This window comes from Rhinopithecus roxellana, chromosome 19 (genome assembly GCF_007565055.1).
Source record: "Rhinopithecus roxellana isolate Shanxi Qingling chromosome 19, ASM756505v1, whole genome shotgun sequence".
NCBI lineage: Eukaryota > Metazoa > Chordata > Mammalia > Primates > Cercopithecidae > Rhinopithecus > Rhinopithecus roxellana.
The window spans coordinates 63,629,273-63,649,914 of NC_044567.1; the positions used below are offsets into that span (position 1 = coordinate 63,629,273).

At 47.7% G+C, this 20,642-nt stretch overlaps 1 protein-coding gene and 2 long non-coding RNA genes across 4 annotated transcripts in view; 1 reads left to right on the forward strand and 2 right to left on the reverse strand.

Annotated features, from left to right (window-relative positions):
* The window catches only part of LOC104681266, a 106,511-nt gene extending 99,105 nt beyond the window's left edge, over nt 1–7,406 (forward strand). The window contains exons 6-7 of one of the 2 annotated variants that reach the window (XR_004055113.1): nt 1,721–1,802; nt 7,306–7,406. This is a non-coding gene — a long non-coding RNA (uncharacterized LOC104681266). Of the gene's footprint in view, nt 1–1,720; nt 1,822–7,305 lie in introns of those variants that run through there. The other variant, XR_004055112.1, reaches the window with a different exon arrangement.
* Nucleotides 7,407–13,168: 5,762 nt separating this feature from the next.
* LOC115894887 lies at nt 13,169–16,292 on the reverse strand. The gene is made up of 2 exons (XR_004055116.1): nt 15,294–16,292; nt 13,169–14,236 (listed from the first exon to the last, which is right to left on the reverse strand). It is a non-coding gene; the product is annotated as an uncharacterized LOC115894887 (long non-coding RNA).
* A 1,478-nt stretch (nt 16,293–17,770) lies between these two features.
* Nucleotides 17,771–20,642, reverse strand: part of MXRA7 (matrix remodeling associated 7) — a 33,331-nt gene continuing 30,459 nt past the window's right edge. The window contains exon 4 of the mRNA XM_030923825.1: nt 17,771–18,006. Coding sequence (XP_030779685.1) covers nt 17,892–18,006 — 115 coding nt within the window. The 3' untranslated portion in view covers nt 17,771–17,891. The remainder of the gene's footprint in view (nt 18,007–20,642) is intronic.

Below are 20,642 nucleotides of genomic sequence, written 5' to 3' on the forward strand. Positions count from 1 at the left end.
CCCCAGGCCATCTCCCATGACCTTTGGAAGGTGCAGAAAAGCCTCAGCATCTCCATAGGAAGCACAAAGTTGAGAGGAAGGGCAGAGCTCACACGCTGTCCAGGTGGCCACTGAAACAAATAATAGGACCCCCCTCTGGAGATTGGAAAGTAGATTTCCTGGTGGAGCCAGGGAAGACTAGGCTGGGTTTTCTGAGCAGGGCTTCGTTAAAGAGGGGACACCATCTATGCAGAACCCACCCTATCCACAGAGGCCAGCAGCAATAGATGGAACCAAGTCCATCTGGATCTGGGGCCTCCTCACTTTGGACCTATAGCCAGCTACATTAAGACACCTCTGCTGCCTTTTTCCGTGTCCTGACTACTTCCATTTCCTGCTCTCTACACCAGGGCAGCTAGGAAGCGAGGCCTTGTAAAGAGAGGAGGCAGCAGGTATCACAGAACTAGACTAGGCCCACTCCCCAATCTCCTCATTCTCCCAGCAAGCAGTGTGAGTGCCCAGCTTGTGCTGGGAAGAGGAGGTGAAGCACTGTGAACCAGATACATGAGTGGGGCTTGAAACAGGGCTGGTCTGAGCTTTACCAGGCTAAAGTGATGAATCTGCCCAAGATATTGCTAAAGGACTGAAGGGAGTTGGCACAGAGTGGTTGGAAGCAGTGATTAGAAAATAGAAAATGGGCTGGGTACCATGGCTCATGCCTGGAATCCCAGCACTTTGAGAGGCCAAAGAAGGCAGATCGCTTGAGCACAGGAGTTCAAGACAAGCTTGGGAAACATGGCAAAACTCCATCTCTTGTTTTTTGTTTTCTTTTTTGAGACAGCGTCTCACTCCGACGGCTGGAGTGCAGTGGCGTGATCTTGGCTTACTGCAACCTCTACCTCCTGGGTTCCAGCGATTCTCCTGCCTCAGTCTCCTGAGTAGCTGAGATTACAGGTGCCCACCATCATGCCTGGCTAATTTTTATAAGTTTAGTAGAGATGGGATTTTACCACATTGGACAGGTTGGCCTTGAACTCCTGACCTGAAGTGATCTGCCCACCTCAGCCTCTCAAAGTGCTGGGATTACAGGGTTGGGCCCCCATGCCCGGCCAAAACCCCATCTCTACAAATACAAAAATTAGCCGGGCATGATGGTGTGTGCCTTACTACAGGTACTCGGGAGGCTGAGATGGGAGGATGACTTAAGCCCAGGAGGCAGAGGTTGCAGTGAGTCAAGATCACCCCACTGCACTCCAGCCTGGGCAACAGCCAGACCCCATCTCAAAAAGAAAAAAAGAAAGAAAAAGAAAATGGTTTCATGTTCAGGTGAGGTCTCAGTGAGGTGAGACTTCTCAAGAAAACAACTGCACTTAGATTCCTGTCTGGATACATTTGTCCCTCTCCTTTGATGTCCCCAGTCTGCCTCTTGTCTGACACTGGCAGTTCTGTCCTGAGGCCCTCTTCCCAAACAGCCCTGCAGCACTTTCTGCTACCCTTCTGTTTGGAACACTCAGAAACCAGAGGTGCAACAATAAGTTATTGACCTTTTCCTGCAGACTCCGTTTCCTTGGGAGCTGTGGCCCAGGAATTGCGTAGTGGTAGGAATCTAGCCCTGAGACTGCAGATCACTTAGGAGTTTCTTCTGTGAGAACATTCACAAAAATCAGAGAGAGGATTTTGCCAGTGAGTGCAGCCATTCTCTGTGAGTCAGTAACCCTTTGCCCTGCATCCGTCCCTGCAGGAAGGACCTGCCAAGAACAATCACCTCCATGGATGAGCAGCCACCTGCACCACCTGGGACAGAGCAAGTCCTCTGCGGCAGGGTGTGTTCACTGTGTAATTATAGTCTGAGTTGTTTTGCTGGGTCACCCTATGTTTATCACATATTTTGACACCTCCTTGACAGCATCCAGATGCCCCAATTTTGTGTTTGCCCTGCTGGTGGTTACAGTAAATCAATAATATTAGATAAGATAATAATATTAGATAAGAAAAACAAGTAAACCTCTCAAGCCCTAAAATGCAATAAAATCTGTCATAAAAAAAATGGGTATGAGGAAATTTGAGGGTTATCCTGGATGAGCTACACCCAGAACTATACAGGGGACAAGGTCTGCAGGATCCCCGCTCTACCTTGGTGTCACCCAGGCATCCGAGAAACTCATCCACAGAGACCAGCACGAAGCTGCCATTCCCCGGAAAGAGGAGTCTCCAGGGCTGGAGGAGAGGCAGTCCCGGGATGCTCAGCTGGTTGCAACCCCAGTCCCCACTTGCGTCTCACACCAATCAGTAGCTCTATCATCAGGATTTAGGTCCCCCCCACTTTTTTTTTTTTTTTTGAGACAGAGTCTTGCACTATGGCCCAGGCTGGAGTGCAGTGGTGTGATCTCGGTTCATTGCAGCCTCCACCTCCCAGGTTCAAGCGATTCTCCTGCCTCAGCCTCCTGAGTGACTGGGACGACAGGTACTCACCACTGTGCCCTGCTAGTTTTTGTATTTTTAGTAGAGACAGGGTTTCATCATGTTGGCCAAGCTGGTCTCAAACTCCTGACCTCAGGTGATCTGCCCACCTCAGTCTCCCGAAGTTCTGGGATTACAGGTGTGAGTTACCTTGCCTGGCCTCAGGTCCCATTTCTTTCCCATGCAAGAAATGGTCATTGAGAGTCAGGACCAGGAAATGTACATGGTGTGGGGCATCCTGTTATAACAGAGAGCAAGTAATTATCAAAGACAAATTTGTTCCAAGTTCACAGAATCTATTAAATAACTGGCCTCTTAGGAAATGTCACTCTTAGGAAATGTCACTCTTAGGAAATGTCACTCTTAGGAAATGTCAAGGTCATGAAAGACAGAGACTGAGGAGCTGTTCCAGAGTAAGTGACACTTAAGACACAGAGATGAATCCAGTGTTTAATCATGGATTAGATTCCAGAACAGACTTTTTTTTTTTATTAAGGACATTGTTGGTCAACTGGCAAAGTATGAATAACTCATAGATTAAATAATAGAATTGTATGAATATAAGTTTCCTAATATTCATCATTGCTCATGACTATTTAACAGTATGTTCTGTTCTTTACTCCAATATTTAGAGGAAAGGGACACTGTTTGCGATTCATTCTCACGTGGCTAAAATGATATATCTATGTATGCCTATATATGAGAGAAAAATAATTAAACAAATGTGGTAAAATGCTAACAACTGGGGAATCTGGATAAAGGGCATATGGGAGTCTGTTGTACTAACCTTGCAACTTTTCTGTAAGTCTTATTTCAAACTAAAAAAAAATTAACAAAGGAGGCTGGGCGTGGTGGCTTATGCCTGTAATCCCAGCACTTGGGAGGCTGAGGTGGGTGGATCACCTGAGGTCAGGAGTTCAAGACCAGTCTGGCCAACATGGTGAAAACCCGTCTCTACTAAAAATACAAAAATTAGCCGGGTGTGGTGGTACATGCCTGTAATCCCAGCTACTCAGGAGGCCAAGGCAGGAGAATTGCTTGAACCCAGGAGGTGAACTTTGCAGTGAGCTGAGATTGTGCCATTGCACTCCAGTCTGGGCACCAAGAGCGAAACTCCGCCTCAAAAAAAAAAAAAAAAAAAAAAAAAAAAAAAAAAGACGAGAAGACTGTTGTGGAATAAAAGAGACTTGGAGGCACAACTAATTGCAATGGGTGACTCTTGTTTGGATTCTGATTTGAATAAACTGACCAATTTCTTTTTTTAATTTTTTTTTTCAGACAGAGTCTCACTCTGTTACCCAGGCTGGAGTGTAGTGGTGCAATCTTGGCTTACTGCAACCTCTGCCTCCCAAGTTCAAGCGATGCTTATGCCCCAGCCTCCCAAGTAGCTGGGACTATAGGCACGCACCACCATACCTGGCTAATTTTTGTATTTTTAGTAGAGGCGGGGTTTCACTATGCTGCCCAGGCTGGTCTCGAACTCCTGAGCTCAAGTGCTGGATTACAGGTGCAAGCCACTGCGCCCTAAACCAACCAATTTCAATAACCAGGTAACAAATGACATTAAGGAATTATTACATGTATTAAGGGTGACAATTATATGGTGATTATGTTTTTTTAAAATGCTCTTATTTTAGAAACAGCATCTCATCTGTCACCCAGGTTGGAGTGCAATGGCTTAATCATAGCTCACTGTAGCGTCAAACTCTTGGGCTCAAATAATCCTTCCCCCTCAGCCTCCCAAATAGCTGGAACTACAGCAGCACCACAACATCCAGCTAAATTGTTTATTTTTTGTAGACTTCATTGCCCAGGCTGGTCTCGAACTCCTCCACTCAAGTGATCCTTCTGCCATAGGCATGAGCCACTGCACCCCACCAAGATTGCAATTTAGATTATCTTATTTCCTTTTTTTTTTTTGAGACAGAGTCTTGCTCTGTCACCCAGGCTGGTGTACAGTGGCACGACCTTGGCTCACTGCAACCTCCGTCTCCTGGGTTCAAGAGATTCTCCTGCCTCAGTCTCCTGAGTAGCTGGACTTACAGTCAGTCACCCACCACCACACCCAGCTAATTTTTGTATTTTTAGTAGAGATGGGGTTTCACCATGTTAGCCAGGCTGGTCTCAAACTCCTGACCTCATCATCTGCCTACCTCGGCCTCCCAAAGTGCTGGAATTACAGAGGTGAGCCACGGCGCCCGGCCAACCATGTGTCTTAAGGATCTTTCCTTGTAGGTAGGTAGCATGGCTTCATCCCTTTTAACTGCTGCTAACTGCTGTGTAATAGCCTGTATGTTAGGCTGTTCCTAATTTTTCTTATCACACAGATGCTGTTGTGAACATCCTTGGACATATTTCCATGGACTCCAAAATATTTCTCTAGGGCAGATATAGGTAGGATTATTGCATCATAGTGTATCTTGTTTAAATTTTAATAAATTATATAAAATTACATGACTATTAAAGTTATTTGATGCAATTTTAATAATTATATTACCATTAGCAGATTGTAATATGGCTTTTCCTATACCCTTGATAAAATATGACATTATCAACCTTTCAATATTTTGCTGCTCTGATGATTTAAAAATTTTAAAAAAGATTATTGCTTTCATTTGCATTTGTCTGATTACTGAGGTTGAGAATCTTTTTTCATATTTATTGGCCATTGGCTTCAATGAATTTTCATACCCTTTGTTATGTTCTTTTCTTTCTTTGCAATTTAAAATAGAAAATAAAATACCTGGGTAAACAAAACCTAGACATTTTTGTGTGTGTATAATTTTTTTTCTGCTGTGATGAACTGCAACTGCAGTTTCTCAAATGCCTTCAACCTGAAATAATGAGTTTACTAAATCTGCATTTTTTTTTTTTTTTTTTTGAGACAGAGTCTCGCTTAGTCGCCCAGGCTGGAGTGCAGTGGTGTGATCTCGGCTCACTGTAAGCTCCGCCTCCCGGGTTCACACCATTCTCCTGCCTCAGCCTCCCAAGTAGCTGGGACTACAGGCAACCGCCGCCATGCCCGGCTAATTTTTTGCATTTTTTTTTTTAGTAGAGACGGGGTTTCACTGTGTTAGCCAGGATGGTCTCGATCTCCTGACCTTGTGATCCACCCGCCTCGGCCTCCCATAGTGCTGGGATTACAGGCGTGAGCCACAGCGCCCGGCCAACATTTTTCTTTTTTGAGATAGGGTCTCGCTCTGCCACTCAAGCTGGAGTGCAGCTGGTCACGGCTCACTGCAGCTGTGTCCTCCTGGGCTCAAGCAATCCTTCCACTTCCGCCTTCCCAGGTAGCTGAGACTACAAGCACATGCCACCATGCTCAGTTAATTAAAAAAAAAAAAAAAATTTTTTTTTTTTTTTGTAGAGTTGAGGTCCCTCTATTGCCCAGGCTAGTTTTGAATTCCTAGGCTCAAGTAATCCTACCGCTTCAGCCTCCCAAACTCTTGGGATTACAGGCATGAGCCATTGCACCTGGCCCCATTCTGCATATTTTCAGGCTGATCATCCTTAACTCCTTCAGTGGATAACATACATTCACATTGTTGTGCAACCATCGCCACCATCCATCCCCAGAACTTTTTCATCTTCCCCAACTGAAACTCTTTAGCCATTAGACAATAACTCTCCAGGCCAGGTGCAGTGGCTCACGCCTATAATCCCAGCACTTTGGGAGGCCAAGGTGGATGTATCACTTGAGGTCAGGAATTTGAGGCCAGCCTGGCCAACATGGTGAAACCCCATCTCTACTAAAAATACAAAAATTAGCCAAGTGTGGTGGCATGTGCCTGGAATCCCAACTACTCTGGAGCTTGAGGCACCAGAATGGCTTGAACCTGGGAGGCAGGGATTGCAGTGAACTGAGATCACACCACTGCACTCCAGCCTGGACAACAGAGCAAGACTGTGTCTCAGAAAAAAAAAAAAAAAGATAATAACTCTCCAGTTTCCCCTCCTCTCAACCCCTGACAATCACCCTTTAACTTTCTGTCTGTATGAATTTGTCCAATCTAGATACCTTATATGAGTGGAATCATAGGATATCTGTCCTCTTGTGTCTGATTTATCTCGCTGAGGGTAAGATGAGGGCTGCTTGCTTTTTGGCAGATCCAAAGCCTTGTGGGTTGTGTAGGATCCACTGGCCTGATACCTCTAGCAAGTGGGCAGTTGTCCCAACAGGTCTATGCTCCAGAGATCCCTCACTCCCAGCTGTGCAGCCCCCCTAGGGGGGGCATTCCTCTTCAGTATGCCTGGACAGGGGTTCCCTTCTTCATGCCTCTCAAGGACTCCTCAGGGTGGAAGCAGCACAGCCTCAAAGCTAACAGCCCCCAGTTCTGCACCAGGCAGAGTGGATTTGAATGCCTCCTGCTTCTTGGGCTAGTTACTTAGCTTCTCTATGCTTATATTTTCTTACCTGTAAAATGCAGAGGTTAGGTGTGGTGGTTCATAACTGTAATCGCAGCATTTTGGGAGGCCGAGGTGGGAGAATCACTTGAGCCAAGATTGAGGCTGCAGTGAGCTGTGATGGTGCCACTGCACTGCAGCCTGGGCAGTAGAGCAAGGTCCTGCCTACCAAAAAAAAAGAAAAAAGATGCTAACACTAATAATCATAGTGGATACTTTGCTGTGCCACCCATAACTCTCATTAGGAATGAAGGATCTTTAAGGATCTTTCCCCTAGTTCTGGGAGTGCTGCTGTCAAAAAGTCTCCACTGTCAGCATCTATGGGGGGGTGGGGGTGCTACTTCAGTGGAGAGAGTAGTTTCACAATGACTCCCCAGTGTCTGCTCAGCCTCTACTGAGACTGTATCACAGCTCTCCCTCCTCCCTGTGCTGAGTCCTCTCCCTTTCCTCCTCCTTCTGCAGGTCTTGACCTGGGAGCACTCCCAACAAACCTCTTACATGCCGACCTCCACCTCAGTTGGCTTCCTGGGGACTCAACCTGCCACATTTCATGTTTCTCACAAGAACTAAATCACATAGAACATAAAGTTCTAAGCCAGGCGCTGTGGCTTACGCCTGTAATCCCAGCACTTTGGGAAGTCGAGGCAGACAGATCACTTGAGGTCTGGAGTTCAAGACCAGCCTGGCCAACATGGTGAAACCCTGTTTCTACTAAAAATACAAAAATTAGCCAGGCATGCCTGTAATCCCAGCTACTCGGGAGGATGATGCACGAGAACTGTTTGAATCCTGGAAGGCAGAGGTTGCAGTGAGCCAAGATTGCACCACTGCACTCCAGCCTGGGCGACAGAGACACACTTCATCTAAAAAAAAAAAAGAACATAAAGTTTTTATCCCAGAGCCAGAGACACATTGAACAATAAACATTGGTTGTTATCATTATACCTTCTTTTGTCTCATGGTTACAGATGAAAAAATAAATAAAATTCCTCTCAAGAGGCCAAAGGGGGCTGGGTGCGATGACTCATGCCTGTAATCCTAGCACTTTGGGATGTGAAGGTGGAAGGATCATTTGAGGTCAGGCGTTTGAGACCAGCCTGGCCAACATGGTGAAACCCTGTCTCTACAAAAAATACAAAAATTAGCCGGGTGTGGTGGTGCGTGCCTGTAATCCCAGCTACCCAGGAGGCTGAGGCAGGAGAATCGCTTGAACCTAGGAGGTGGAGGTTGCAGTGAGGGGAGATTGCACCACTGCAGTCCAGCCTGGGTGACAAAGCGAGACTCTGTTTCAAAACAAAAAGAAAAGGTCCCAAGGAGAGACCACAATATGTGCTCATGGTGCCATTCTGACTGGGATCTTTTATCTTCAATGCTATATGTATGTATATACATAGGTATATACATGCTTTATTGAGATATAATTCATATACCATACAATTCATCTATTTAAAGCATATAATTCAGTGGCTTTTTGTCCATTCAGAGTTGTGCAACCATCACTGTAATCATTTTAGAACATTTCGGGTTTTTATTCCTGTACCCATTAGTAGGCACTTCTCTTCCCTCCACCCCACCCCCAGTCTCTGGCAACCATACATCTACTTTCTGTCTCTATAGATTTGGCTATTCTGGACATTTCATGTAAATGGAATCATACACTATGTGGTCTTTGTGTCTGACTTCTGTCACTCAGCATGATGTTTTCAAGGTTCATCCATGTTGCAGAATGTATCAGTACTTCATTCCTTATTACTGTTGAATATTCCATGATGTGGATAGATCACATTTTGTTTATCTATGCATCCAGTTGATGGATGTTCTTTCCACCTTTTATTTTTTATTTTTATTTTTTGAGACAGAGTCTCCATCTGTCACCCAGGTTGGAGTGCAGTGGCATAATTTTGGCTCACTGCAACTTCTGCCTATTGGGTTCAAGTGATTCTCCTGCTTCAGTCTCTGCAGTAGCTGGGATTACAGGCACACCATCACGCCTGGCTAGTTTTTTGTTGTTGTTGTTTTGGTTTTTTTTTTTTTTTTTTTTTTTGTATTTTTTTTGGCAGAGGAGTTTCATCACGTTGGCCAGGCTGGTCTTGAACTCCTGACTTCAGGTGATCTGCCCACCTTGGCCTCCCAAAGTGCTGGGATGACAGGCGTGAACCACTGAACCCGGCCATCTTTTAGCTATTATTTCCGCTTTTTGGCAATCACGAATAATGCTGATCCAAGCACCCATGTAGAAGTTTTTCCATAGATATATGTTTTCATAGGTATACGCCTAAGAGTACATATATATTCTTTTGGGTATACACCGAAGAACGGAATTGCTGCGTCATTTGGTATCACTTTAATATTGGGAGAAACTGCCAGTTTTCCAAAGCAGCTGCACCATTTTACATTTCCATGAAGAATGTGTGAGGGTTCCAATTCCTCCACTTCCCCACCACTTGTTATTATCTGTCTTTTTTATTACAGCCATCCTCGCCATGTAAAGCGGTGTCTCATTGTTGCAGTTTTTGATTTGCATTTGATTGACATGTTGAGCATCTTTTCATGTGCTTATAGGCTATTTGTATATCTTTTCTGGGAAAATGTCTGTTTAGATCTTTTGCTCATTTATTGAGTCTTACTCAATGTTTTGAGTTTTGTTTTCTTCATCTGTAAAAGAATGTTACAGCCTTCATAGAGTAGTGAAGATTAATGAGAGAACATTTATTTGCAAGACACACAGCACAGCGCTCTGCAGGGCACTTGGCATGCACTCCAAGAAGTTATCAAAGCTTCCTGTCACCTTGCCTTGCAAGTAGAAACCAAGTCGAGTTCGTTCTGCATTATGTCACTTACCAGTGTTTTGCATGAAGACAGGCTCAATAAATGTCTGAGAGTAAATGGGCCAATTCACACCATTCAATATTCAAATCTGAATCCTCTGTGCTTTGCCCTCTTTCTCCCATTTCTTTCATTGAACCTTTTCTTCCTGGAACAATTTTCTTAATTTTATTCCCCTTGCCAGCTGCCTCCTCTTCTGAAATTTAACTTGCAGTATCATTGAAGCTGAGTACAAAGAGAACCAAAGACACCACCTATGGCAGTCCCGAGGTGAATGTGATGAACCATTGAAGGAAATGAGTGTCTGACAGTCTGTGAGCATAGCCTGTCCCATCTTAGCGAGAGCCACAAAAAGTAATTAAAGTACTTAAAGGAATGAGAAAAGGGAGATTTTCAAAAACCCTGATTGCAGATTGAGTTATTTAACACAGTTCAGCAACTCTGGTCTGAGGAATTTTCACCTGCAGAGGACCCAGGCCACCATCAGGACCAAAGATTCCAGGTTGGTGGGGCCTCCCCTTGGGATGTGGAACCTGCAGGGGGCCACAACTGGGTGGAGAAAAGGAAACAATGTGATCACTTGGCTGAATGGTAAGTCCAACCCATTTCACACGCACTCAGCCTGCTCTGGTAAAGCCCAGCTGAGGTGCCTGCGGCAGGACTTGAAAGGGCAAGCACAGGTGAGGGAAGGTGTGACTGCCAGCCCACCTGAAGATATGAAGCTGGGTGTGTACGGAACTGCTGGCTTTTACCTTAGGCCTGGGACAATGGGAATGTGAAAAGCAAGGGGTGTGTGTGTGTGTGTGTCTTCGGTCCAGCTGCAGTACCACCGGAACTGCTGGCTTTTACCTTAGGCCTGGGACAATAGGGAATGTGAAAGGCAAGGGGTGTGTGTGTGTGGGGGTGTGTCTTGGGTCCAGCTGCAGTACCACCGTCTGAAACTCCCTGAAACCCTGGGCCACCCTCCGAATCTGCTCAAGGGCAAGCCTGGGAGCGTCAGGGGGAGGAAGGTGGAGACACGGGTGTCTCAGAGGGCAGGGACTGGTTTCATCCTCATCTTTGTATTCCGGGGCCCAGCTTGGTGCCCAAGGACCGTTTGTGGAGCGTCATGAAATGCTCCCCCAGGCCGGGCACGGTGGCTCACGCCTGTAATCCCAGCACTTTGGGAGGCCAAGGCTGGCGGATCACTTGAGGTCAGATGTTCGAGACCGGCCTGGCCAACATGGTGAAACCGTCTCTACCAAAAATACAAAAATTAGCAGGGCGTGGTGGTGAACGCCTGTAGTCCCAGCCACTCTGGAGGCTGAGGTAGAAGAATCACTTTAACCCGCTGGCAGAGGTTGCAGTGAGCCGAGATCGCACCACTGCACTCCAACCTGGGCGACAGAGCGAGACAACGTCGTCTAAAAAAAAAAAAAAAAAAAAAAAAAGGCTCCCAGTTCTAGGTGCTTTGGGAGCCGTCGCTTAAGATGCAAACATGGCCAAGTCTAAGAACCACACCACACCCAACCAGTGCCGAAAATGGCACAGAAATGGTATCAAGAAACCCAGATCACAAAGATACGAATCTCTTAAGGGGGGTGGACCCCAAGTTCCTGAGGAACATGCGCTTTGCCAAGAAGCACAACACTGCCCACTCCAAGCTTGGGAAGCGTTCTTGTGCCCGCCTTGCCTAGGGGCTCAGGCTGTGCCGGCCAAAGGCCGAGGCCAAGGACCAAACCAAGGCCCGGGCTGCAGCTCCAGCTTCAGTTCCAGCTCAGGCTCCCAAAGGTGCCCAGGCCCCTACAAAGGCTAAAGAGTAGGTATTTCTGTCTGCCAAAGTGAGGACAGAAGGACTTGGGCGACCTCCGGCCCCCACACCCGCCACCCGGCTGCCGTCTGTATGGGGCTAGGGTCCTCCTGTGTTATTTGTACTAATAAACCTGAGGCAGGGAAAGAAAAAAAACAAAAAACCTCCCCCAGTCCCACCTTGCGAATGCGGGACGCGGGGCCTTGCCCCGCGAGTGGCACTCAGGAGCCAGCCTCAGGCAGGCACCGCACGCCAGGCCACACAGCTCGACGCGGCCCAGGATTCGCTGCAGGCGCGAATCTCTCGGCTAGAGCAGAGCAGCGGCAGCTGCGGGCCAGTCCACCTGTGCTCGGCTCGGCTCGGTTCCGGCTCCCAGGCAGGCCGGGGGTCGCTCACCCGGCCGTGAGGAACCCTAGCAAGCCGGCCTTAGCATAGGTTGGGTCACAGGCGACCGACCACTTCTACGGCTGAGGCGCCAGGCGCGTGCCTACTGCAGGGCTGCCCGGGCGGCGCCGCATTCCTCATTGGACGATGGCCCTTGTCAATCACTGAGGAAACGCGGCCTTGGGTGTGGCCGGACATCCGGGGCTTTCCACCCTCGGCGTGAGGTGGGATTGAGGTGGGGAAGATGGAAGGATGCGATACCCAATGGCCACAAATCAAGGCCTTTGGCTTCGCGGCAGATTGGCAGGTGCTTGAACCACTGAAATGCCGCAGAGCGATACCGGCGCTATGGCTGTGATTGGTTCACTTCGCGGGTGGGTGGTTTTCTTCGTGTGGTGGTACCCACAGTAGATAAAATGGGCACCGTAGCTAAAATAACACGTAAGTAAAGCTGCTGCCGGTGAGGTTTGGGAGTGTTTTTGCTCTTTTGAAAGTTAGTATTTTGGCTCTCACAAAGCCTCCTGATTTTAATAGACTTTCCCTGGAATGACTCAGATTCTCTTTCTTACCTTCGTCAAAGCACTGCCTCCCCGTGCAGGGTCAGGGTTGGAGAACTAACGCGCTGAGCCCAGATTACCGCCAAGATCGTCGGAAATGTGCGCAACTCAGTGAGCTAAAGTGGCGATTAAATGGATGGTATTTAATGGGACAAGACATGAATGGACAGTTTACAGGAAAAAAAAAACATGCAAGGGGCCCCTAAACATTTAAGTGGGCCCTCAGCCTTTTTCATAATCAGAAGAATGCAAAGGAAAACCTCACTGAGGCCGGGCGCGGTGGCTCACGCCTGTAATCCCAGCACTTTGGGAGGCCAAGGCGGGCGGATCGCGAGGTCAGCAGATCGAGACCATCCTGGCTAACACGGTGAAACCCCGTCTCTACTAAAAATACAAGAAATTAGCCGGGCGTGGTGGCGGGCGCCTGTAGTCCCAGCTACTCGGGAGGCTGAAGCAGGAGAATGGCGGGAACCCGGGAGGCGGAGGTTGCAGTGAGCCGAGATCGCGCCACTGCACTGCAGCCTGGGTGACAGAGCAAGACTCTGTCTCAAAAAAGAAAAAAAAAGAAAGAAAGAAAGAAAGAAAACTTCATTGAGCTAAGGCTTCTGATCCATCAGATTGTCAAAAATCCAGAAGTTTAACAAAGTACACTGTTAAGGACAATACAGGAACTTGATCTGTCCTGCATTGCTGGGAGGGAGTGCAAATTTACCTTTGATCCGCAATCCACCTGTAGAATCTACTCTGAAAGTAAACTTACACAAATATGAAACAGCATATGCGCAAGCTTTTATTTGTAGTGGCACTATGTAAATTTGCAAGACTGGAAACCATGCAGATGTCCATGAGAGGGGGAATGGCTGAGTAAACTGGTACATCCGGGCTGGTACTACAGCCCAGCTGACCGTGGCGTTAAGAAAAATGAGGAAAACGACAATATTTTCTATGGCATGATCTGTCGCCAGAGATGATGTATATTGGCTGCTACCGTTAGCAAAAAGAAGCACTGAAACCGTAAAACCAAAACTGATAAGAATGATAGCATAAACGGTGGAGAATCTGGTGGAAGCCCTAGAGGGGGTTCCACCAATAGAAAAATAAGGTAACAGTAATAATAGTAAAAAAACCTGTGGCAATAGGGATTTGCCAGGTTTCCTGTTCTGGAACCCAGCACTAGACCCGGAAAGGCATGTTTGGCTGGGTGGGACTCAAGTTACTTATAACTGGAGGCCCTGCTATAGCCTGCGTGAAGGATTTCTGCTACCCCGCCCCTCTCCAAAAAGATGTCTCTTTGGGAACTCTAGAACTGGAATGGTCCATCAGCACTGTCCTTTTGGCAGGCAAGGCAGGCCTTTGTACCCCACCAGTGACTTGGTTTGGAGGTGGGCTGCCCCCAGAACAGGATGTAATCTTGGGCAAGGCAGCTGCTATCAGGCTGGGCACAACCTCCCCCTCCAGGCTGTGAGGAGGGAAGAAAGGAAACAACTTCTACCTGCTTTAAAGTAGGAAACTTCCTCATTTGCCACCTCTCCTGCAGTGAGAAGTAGAGACTAGACATGGATACTCCCACATAGGATACTGGGGCCTAATGGGTGACTGTGGGCCTCCACCAGGCCCAGGTGACCCTGCAGATGTGATTCAGAGGCAGCCTCTCGCTGCTGTTCTTCAGCAGCCTAATTCCATGTGGACCATGCTGTTGCCTTCAGAAGTCATGGTCTGCCTGGACCTAGCCAGACTTTACTGTTGAAGCCTTGTCATGTGCTCTTCCTTCCAGGCCCAGAGAGCTGCCCCGTAGGTCAACTTGGGCTTTGTATCAGGCTCTAAGTACAGGGAGGTCCTTAGGATAAATTAGAATAAAACAATCTCAGAGTGATCTAGTCTTAGTATAATTATTTACGTTTTCAAATTAAAAAAAAAAAAAAAAAAAGGAAAACCAGTAACAAATCAGCCACGGCAGAGAGGGGTACTGGGAGTTGATAGAAAATTTGTCCTCAGTTGTAGGTTTACTCGTAAAGCAGCTTAGATTGCGTGTTTTCTTCAGGGTCATTGGAAAAGGTGGTTACTGTCAGTCCAGGAAGTGGGGAGCCAGCTAATTGTATCCAGATGGAGGTACAATGGACACTTTGAGGAAAGGAGGCCCTGAAAAGTCTCTAGCAAGCAGCCTTTGGTAAACAGAACTGCAGATACTGATGAGTGACAGGCCACTGCTATTCATGTCATGTAGGCAGGCCAGCCTGGGGCAGAGTTCTCAGCAGAGTGATGGAGGGAAGGCAGGGGAAAGATGCAAAGGCTTTGAGACTAGTTCCCATCACTGGAAAGAAGCTCTGGCCACCTGAATGTTTTAGGTTCTCTCAGTCCCCGCACCCGGAGAGAGTTCCACTGGGATTGGCTTCTGTAGGCCTCTGAGGTTCTAGGTTCTTGGTGGCAGTGACATACATACTGGTGATTCTCTGACGTGGCTGCCAGGTAGACATCTTTCCCTCGGTGTTTGCGCTCTTTCTCCCACCCTGCTGTTTCTTTCTGCCCTCCTTTATGCTTTTTAGCTTAGATTTGGTTCATTCACTGAACTGAATCTCTGTGAGCTGATGAGAGCAATCTCAAATGAGGTGGCAGAAATGGTGTCAACAGAGGCCAGCACTTATGGGGAATAAATAAGAGCCACCCAACACCATAGCAAACCAGCAGTGTTTCCATGAAGTGTCCACGGCCAGGGGTGGGGCCTGGGCAGTAGACACCTACCACCGAGGAAGAGGAGGATGCTGGCCACTTCAGACATTGGCTTCCGAGTGCCCACCAAGCCCTGTCCTGGACCTCATAGGAAACTCAGGTGGAACAGGTGTTTCCCCAACACCCATGCTCCCTTTTATCACAGATCCCCAATGAAATGCAGTTACCTTCTCCTCCAGATGGTCATTTGTTCAGGGGATGCTGGGCTCATTTTTGTATTTTTAGTAGAGACAGAGTTTCGCCATGTTGGCCAGGCTGGTCTTGAACTCCTGACCTCAAGTGAACAAAGAATTCTTAAATCATAACATGGTTAAATGCTTTTGACAAAACACATTAAAACAATTTCAAGAAGGAAAAAAGCATTCACCACAAAAGAAAAACACTCCTATTTGGATCCAACAACAGACAGAGAGTGAACGGTCAGCAAAGAAGCCAAAGGGTGGAACAGAGAGGGCTCCCGAAACACCCCTGGCAGGCAAGAGGCGACGGCGGGAAGTGAGCCTCGTGATGGTGAGCGTGAGGCATGGAAATGCCACTGCTCCACTTTTTTTCATGTAGTGTGTTGACGGAGCTTTATTTCAGCAAACAAAAACTATTTCTAAGAACTTGCATAGGTTCTGTCTTTAGCATACCCTCCCTAACTCAGTTTGCTCAAGAACTGTGAATGGTTCTGCCAGTGGGGTGATCAGAAATGGGACCTGCATGGTGTGAAGGACCAGTTATCCCCATCATTGTATGTTCACTCACAAAGACAGAACAGTCCCCTCCGGTGTCACAGGCACTGTTCTGTAAGATCACTTTGGCATTTTATTGAATGCTTTCTGGTGACATTCTCTTTCCCTGCACATGGGCTTTTCTTCCCTAAAGGCCTTCAACCTGCTGAAAGGTAAGGACCAGGTGGGGTGTTTTATTTCTTCTGTCTACAGTGTCTAGCGTAGTTCTAATTAAATATAATTAGGCAAGTACTCAAATTAAGTCTTGCCTAATTATATTTAAAGTAAGTATTCTGCTTAAGTGAGAGAAATTCTTGGCAGATCTTACCTCTAGTACCATTGTTTTTTTTTTTTTTTTTTTTTTTTTGAGACGGAGTCTCGCTCTGTCTCCCGGGCTGAGTGCAGTGGCCGGATCTCAGCTCACTGCAAGCTCCGCCTCCCGGGTTTATGCCATTCTCCTGCCTCAGCCTCCCGAGTAGCTGGGACTACAGGCGCCCGTCACCTCGCCCGGCTAGTTTTTTGTATTTTTTAGTAAAGACGGGGTTTCACCGGGTTAGCCAGGATGGTCTTGATCTCCTGACCTCGTGATCCGCCCGTCTCGGCCTCCCAAAGTGCTGGGATTACAGGCTTGAGCCACCGTGCCCGGCCAGTACCATTGTTTAGTGCCAGGATGAAAGGTGAGTCTCTGAATTAGACTTTTTGCTAAAAGAGCGCTCCTGGCTGGGCACAGTGGCTCACACCTGTAATCCTAGCACTTTGGGAGGCCGAGGCAGGTGGATGACCTGAGGTCAGGAGTTCGAGACCAGCCTGGCCAACATGGTGAAACCCCGTCTCTACTAAAAATACAAAAATTAGCTGGGTGTGGTGGCGCATGCCTATAATCCCAGCTACTAGGAAGGCTGAGGCAGGAGAATCGCTTGAACCCAGAAGGTGAAGCGTTCAAGCAGTGACCAGGCGCCAGAGCGAGACTCTGTCTCAAAAAAGAAAAGAAAAGAACGCTTTTCTTTAGCTGAGTGTGGTGGTACACACCTGTAGTCCCAGTTACTCAGGACGAGGCAGGAGGATTTTGTGGGCCTGGGAGGTCAAGGCTGCAGTGAGTCATGATGGCACCACTGCACTCCAGCCTGGGTGACAGAATGAGACCTTGTCTCTTAAAAAAAAAAAAAAAAAAAAAAAAAAAGAATGCTCTCCTACAGCTTGCTTCCCTACAATTACAGAAGCTTCCAGAAATCCTTATAAGGCAGAATAAGAGTGTAGTTATTGGCTGGGCAAGGTGACTCACGCCTGTAATCTCAACACTTTGGGAGGCCAAGGCGGGTGGATCACCTGAGGTCAGGAGTTTGAGACCAGCCTGGCCAACATGGCGAAACCCCGTCTGTACTAGAAATACAAAATTAGCTGGGCATAGTGGTACGTGCCTGTAATCCCAGCTACTGGGGAGGCTGAGGCAGGAGAATCGCCTGAATCCGGGAGGTGGAGATTGCAGTGAGCTGAGATCACACCATTGCACTCCAGCCTGGGGGACAAGAGCGAGACTTTGGCTCAAAAAAAAAAAAAAAAAAAAAGGCCGGGTGCAGTGGCTTATGCCTGTAATCCCAGCAATTTGGGAGGCTGAGGCAGGTGGATCATCTGAGGTTGGGAGTTCAAGACCAGCCTGACCAACATGGAGAAACCCCATCTCTACTAAAAGTACAAAAATTAGCCAGGTGTGGTGGCGCATGCCTGTAATCCCTGGCAACAGAGTGAGACTCCATCTCAAACAAACAAAAAAAGATTTGGATCAGGAGAGGGTCTCAGAGCCCCATAACAGCTGGAACCTCACCAGCAAGCAGAAGCCAGAGGGGTCAGGGACTTTGTCCTCCGAGGAAACAGTTTTGATTCCTGTAGAGTAATATACACATTGCAAGAACTGGGCAAGTACGTATAGAATGTACGCCTGCATCTATGTTTATAAGGGCAAATTAGGCCTAGAGAAGTCTGGAAAGAACACGGGTGTGGGGCAGGGATGGGGACAGCGTCAGGCATGGCCACTGTGCATCCCATGGGCGCAGTCTACATGTCGTAGAGCCGGAGCTGCTCCTGCACGTCGCCGTCGGACATCTCGCCAAACGTCTCCTTGTTGTCTTTCATGAGCTTGAAGATGGCAGCCAGCTGTTCCTTCTGAACTCTGTCGAGAAGAAAGGACAAAGAGGAAGAAGGTGCTCCTGCCCACTGGGGAGAGAGACAGCCTGTGTGCAGCCAGCGGAATTGGGATTCTCCTCTCTCCGGTGTGGCTGTGGTTGCTTTTCAGAACAAGAAGAAAACGAAAATAAATAAAACCCGCTTAGAACATAGGAGCTGGCTGGGTCTGACACACGCAACTTTTGAGGGCTCTAAAAGCTGGAATGTGAAATCTCAGGTTTGCCGGGGAGGTGTGGGGACCCCAGGTATCACTGAGGTGCTCTGTGCCTCAGTTTCCTTTTGGGCCTCATTTGATTGTTGACTGCACATCCCACAGTGACGTAATGAGGAAGAAGATAGGCTCCATGAAGCGGCTTGAGGTAGTACTATGAAGAAGTAGGTTAGAAACAGCCTTCTTCGAGAGGAATGAGCCGAAAGTGGAGAAAGAAAAAACATCAGCTGGGAAATCGGGGAGTATACAGATGTGTGCAAGACGGTGCTTGGCAAAGGAGTGAGGAGGGCAGCCTGTGGGGTTTCACTGCCCAGAGAAAGGGGGGTGCCTTTTCCTAATCTGCACAAGGACACCCTATGGCAGGCGGCGGCCCTGCCCCTTTTACCAAGGGATGGGTGTGGAGGAAGACTGGCCTAAATGTTTGCTCCACACGGGTTCTGTGCTGGGAGCAACGTCTTGTTATCTTTATGAGGCTCAGCTACACCATCTGACCAGCACAGGACAACTCCCGCAGCACAAACAGCTCAGGTGGGGCGAGGCGGCTGCCGAACCCAGGGAGCCGTATGTCTGTTGTTTGTTCTGCTCTGGTGCCCTGTGCTCCTCAGCCCAGCTGGGCACTGCGTGTTGGCTGCATCTCACTCTTCTGGTTTCTGCAGTTCCTGCCCACCACACTACACCATGGGTTCAGTGCCTTCAGAGAACGTAAACCACATTGCAGCATCGGACCTCTCAGCTCCACCCTGCAGCTGGGTCAGCTGTAAGCACGTTACAGGCTCTGCCACTGCAGGACCTCAGCATAGTCCTGGGCCACTGGCATCCCCAATGCTGCCTGGAGGGGTGGTCTCCATATTCACTCCCACACTTTTCTTACCATATTCCTTCTGCTTCACCCTTCCCTCCTCTCCCCACCCCGCATCTTCCATCCCGCAAAGTTTTCTGTCTAGAGCAGCATCTAGCAGTTGAAATACTGAAGCCCCACTTCTCAGCCTCCCTTGTCCTCTGGGAAAGTTGTGTCTACAGTTGGTTCCCCTGTCTGAGAAGCAGCAGCCTATGATGTGTGCGTTGTGCCTCCTGTAAGAAGGAAGAGGGTCAGGTGCAGTGGCTCATGCCTGTAATCCTAGCGCTTTACAAGGCCAAGATGGGAAGATCACTTGAGCCCAGGAGTTTGAGACCAGCCTGGGCAACATAGTCAGACCCTGTCTCTATAAAACAATTAGCCAGGCATGGTGGTGAGCACCTGTAGTCCCAGCTACTTAGGAGGCTGAGACGGGAGGATCACTTAAGCCCAGGAGGTCAAGGCCACAGTGAGCTCTGTGACTGCTACCACTGCATTCCAGCTTGGGCGACAGACGGAGGCCCTGTCTCAAGAAAAGAAGACAGAGGAGTTCCTATGAACAGAAAGGGTGTGCTGAGCTCTGTGGACAATCCGCATGTCCCTGAGTGAACACAGATCATGTCATGTGGTTTAGACAGCTGTGGTGACTGCGTATTTTTAGCAGGGTGGATGTATGGCTTTGTACTCTGCTGCAGAGTAAGAGGCATCAAAGTGAAAGAGAAGTCAAACTTTAATAGGTTCAAAAGGGATTTTTTTTTTTTTTAAACAAAGCAAACTGCAAAAAACACACAGTAATTGAGATCATCTACTCAAAGTTTATTGGACTGAACAAAGGCTGAATACAGAGATCCAAGCCATCAGGAGTACATGAGGTGTGGTGCCTATAAGCCATGGTGGGGAATTTTCCAGACAAACCTAGATAGCTCTACTGGGAGGGAGTCAACGACCTATTGTATCAATTAGATCCCAGCCTGGACAAGGGCATGACTATTGCTGTCTGGGGACACAGAAGTACATCCATTCACCCCGTGGCTCTGTGTTGAAGGCAATGACTGTGTGGCTGTTGCCATGTGGCCTGTTCTCCCCTAAGCCCTGAACCAAAGGTTTCAGGCCCAGATGGAGAAAGCCGCCAGGAATGCATGCCATAGGGGCTGATGCTGGACACTCCCCAGCCTTCCATTAAATGAAAACATTTTCTATAAACTTACTGCTTTAAAAAAAATGTTTTAACCAACAAACCTAAGAACTGCAAATGAGTTTGGTATAGTATAAATACTGTCAAATATAAAATTCCAAGAAATGAATCTGAGACTGATCTGATGATCTGAAGTTCCAACTAATCTATCAACCTTTCTAAGAAAAGGCATAGTCAAGAAATCTTTTTAAAGCAACATTATTGCTTCTGCTATAGCAGAGTGGAGATTTGGCTGAGCTGGTAAGAACGTCAGTGAAAAGGTGTCTTAGCAATAAATGGGCTGAATCCAAGATTTCTCTAGATGAAAAGTAAGGGGAATGGTCAAGTCAATTCCTGGTACTGGTTCTTTGCTGCCCTCTAATCAATATGGCACCTCACCTC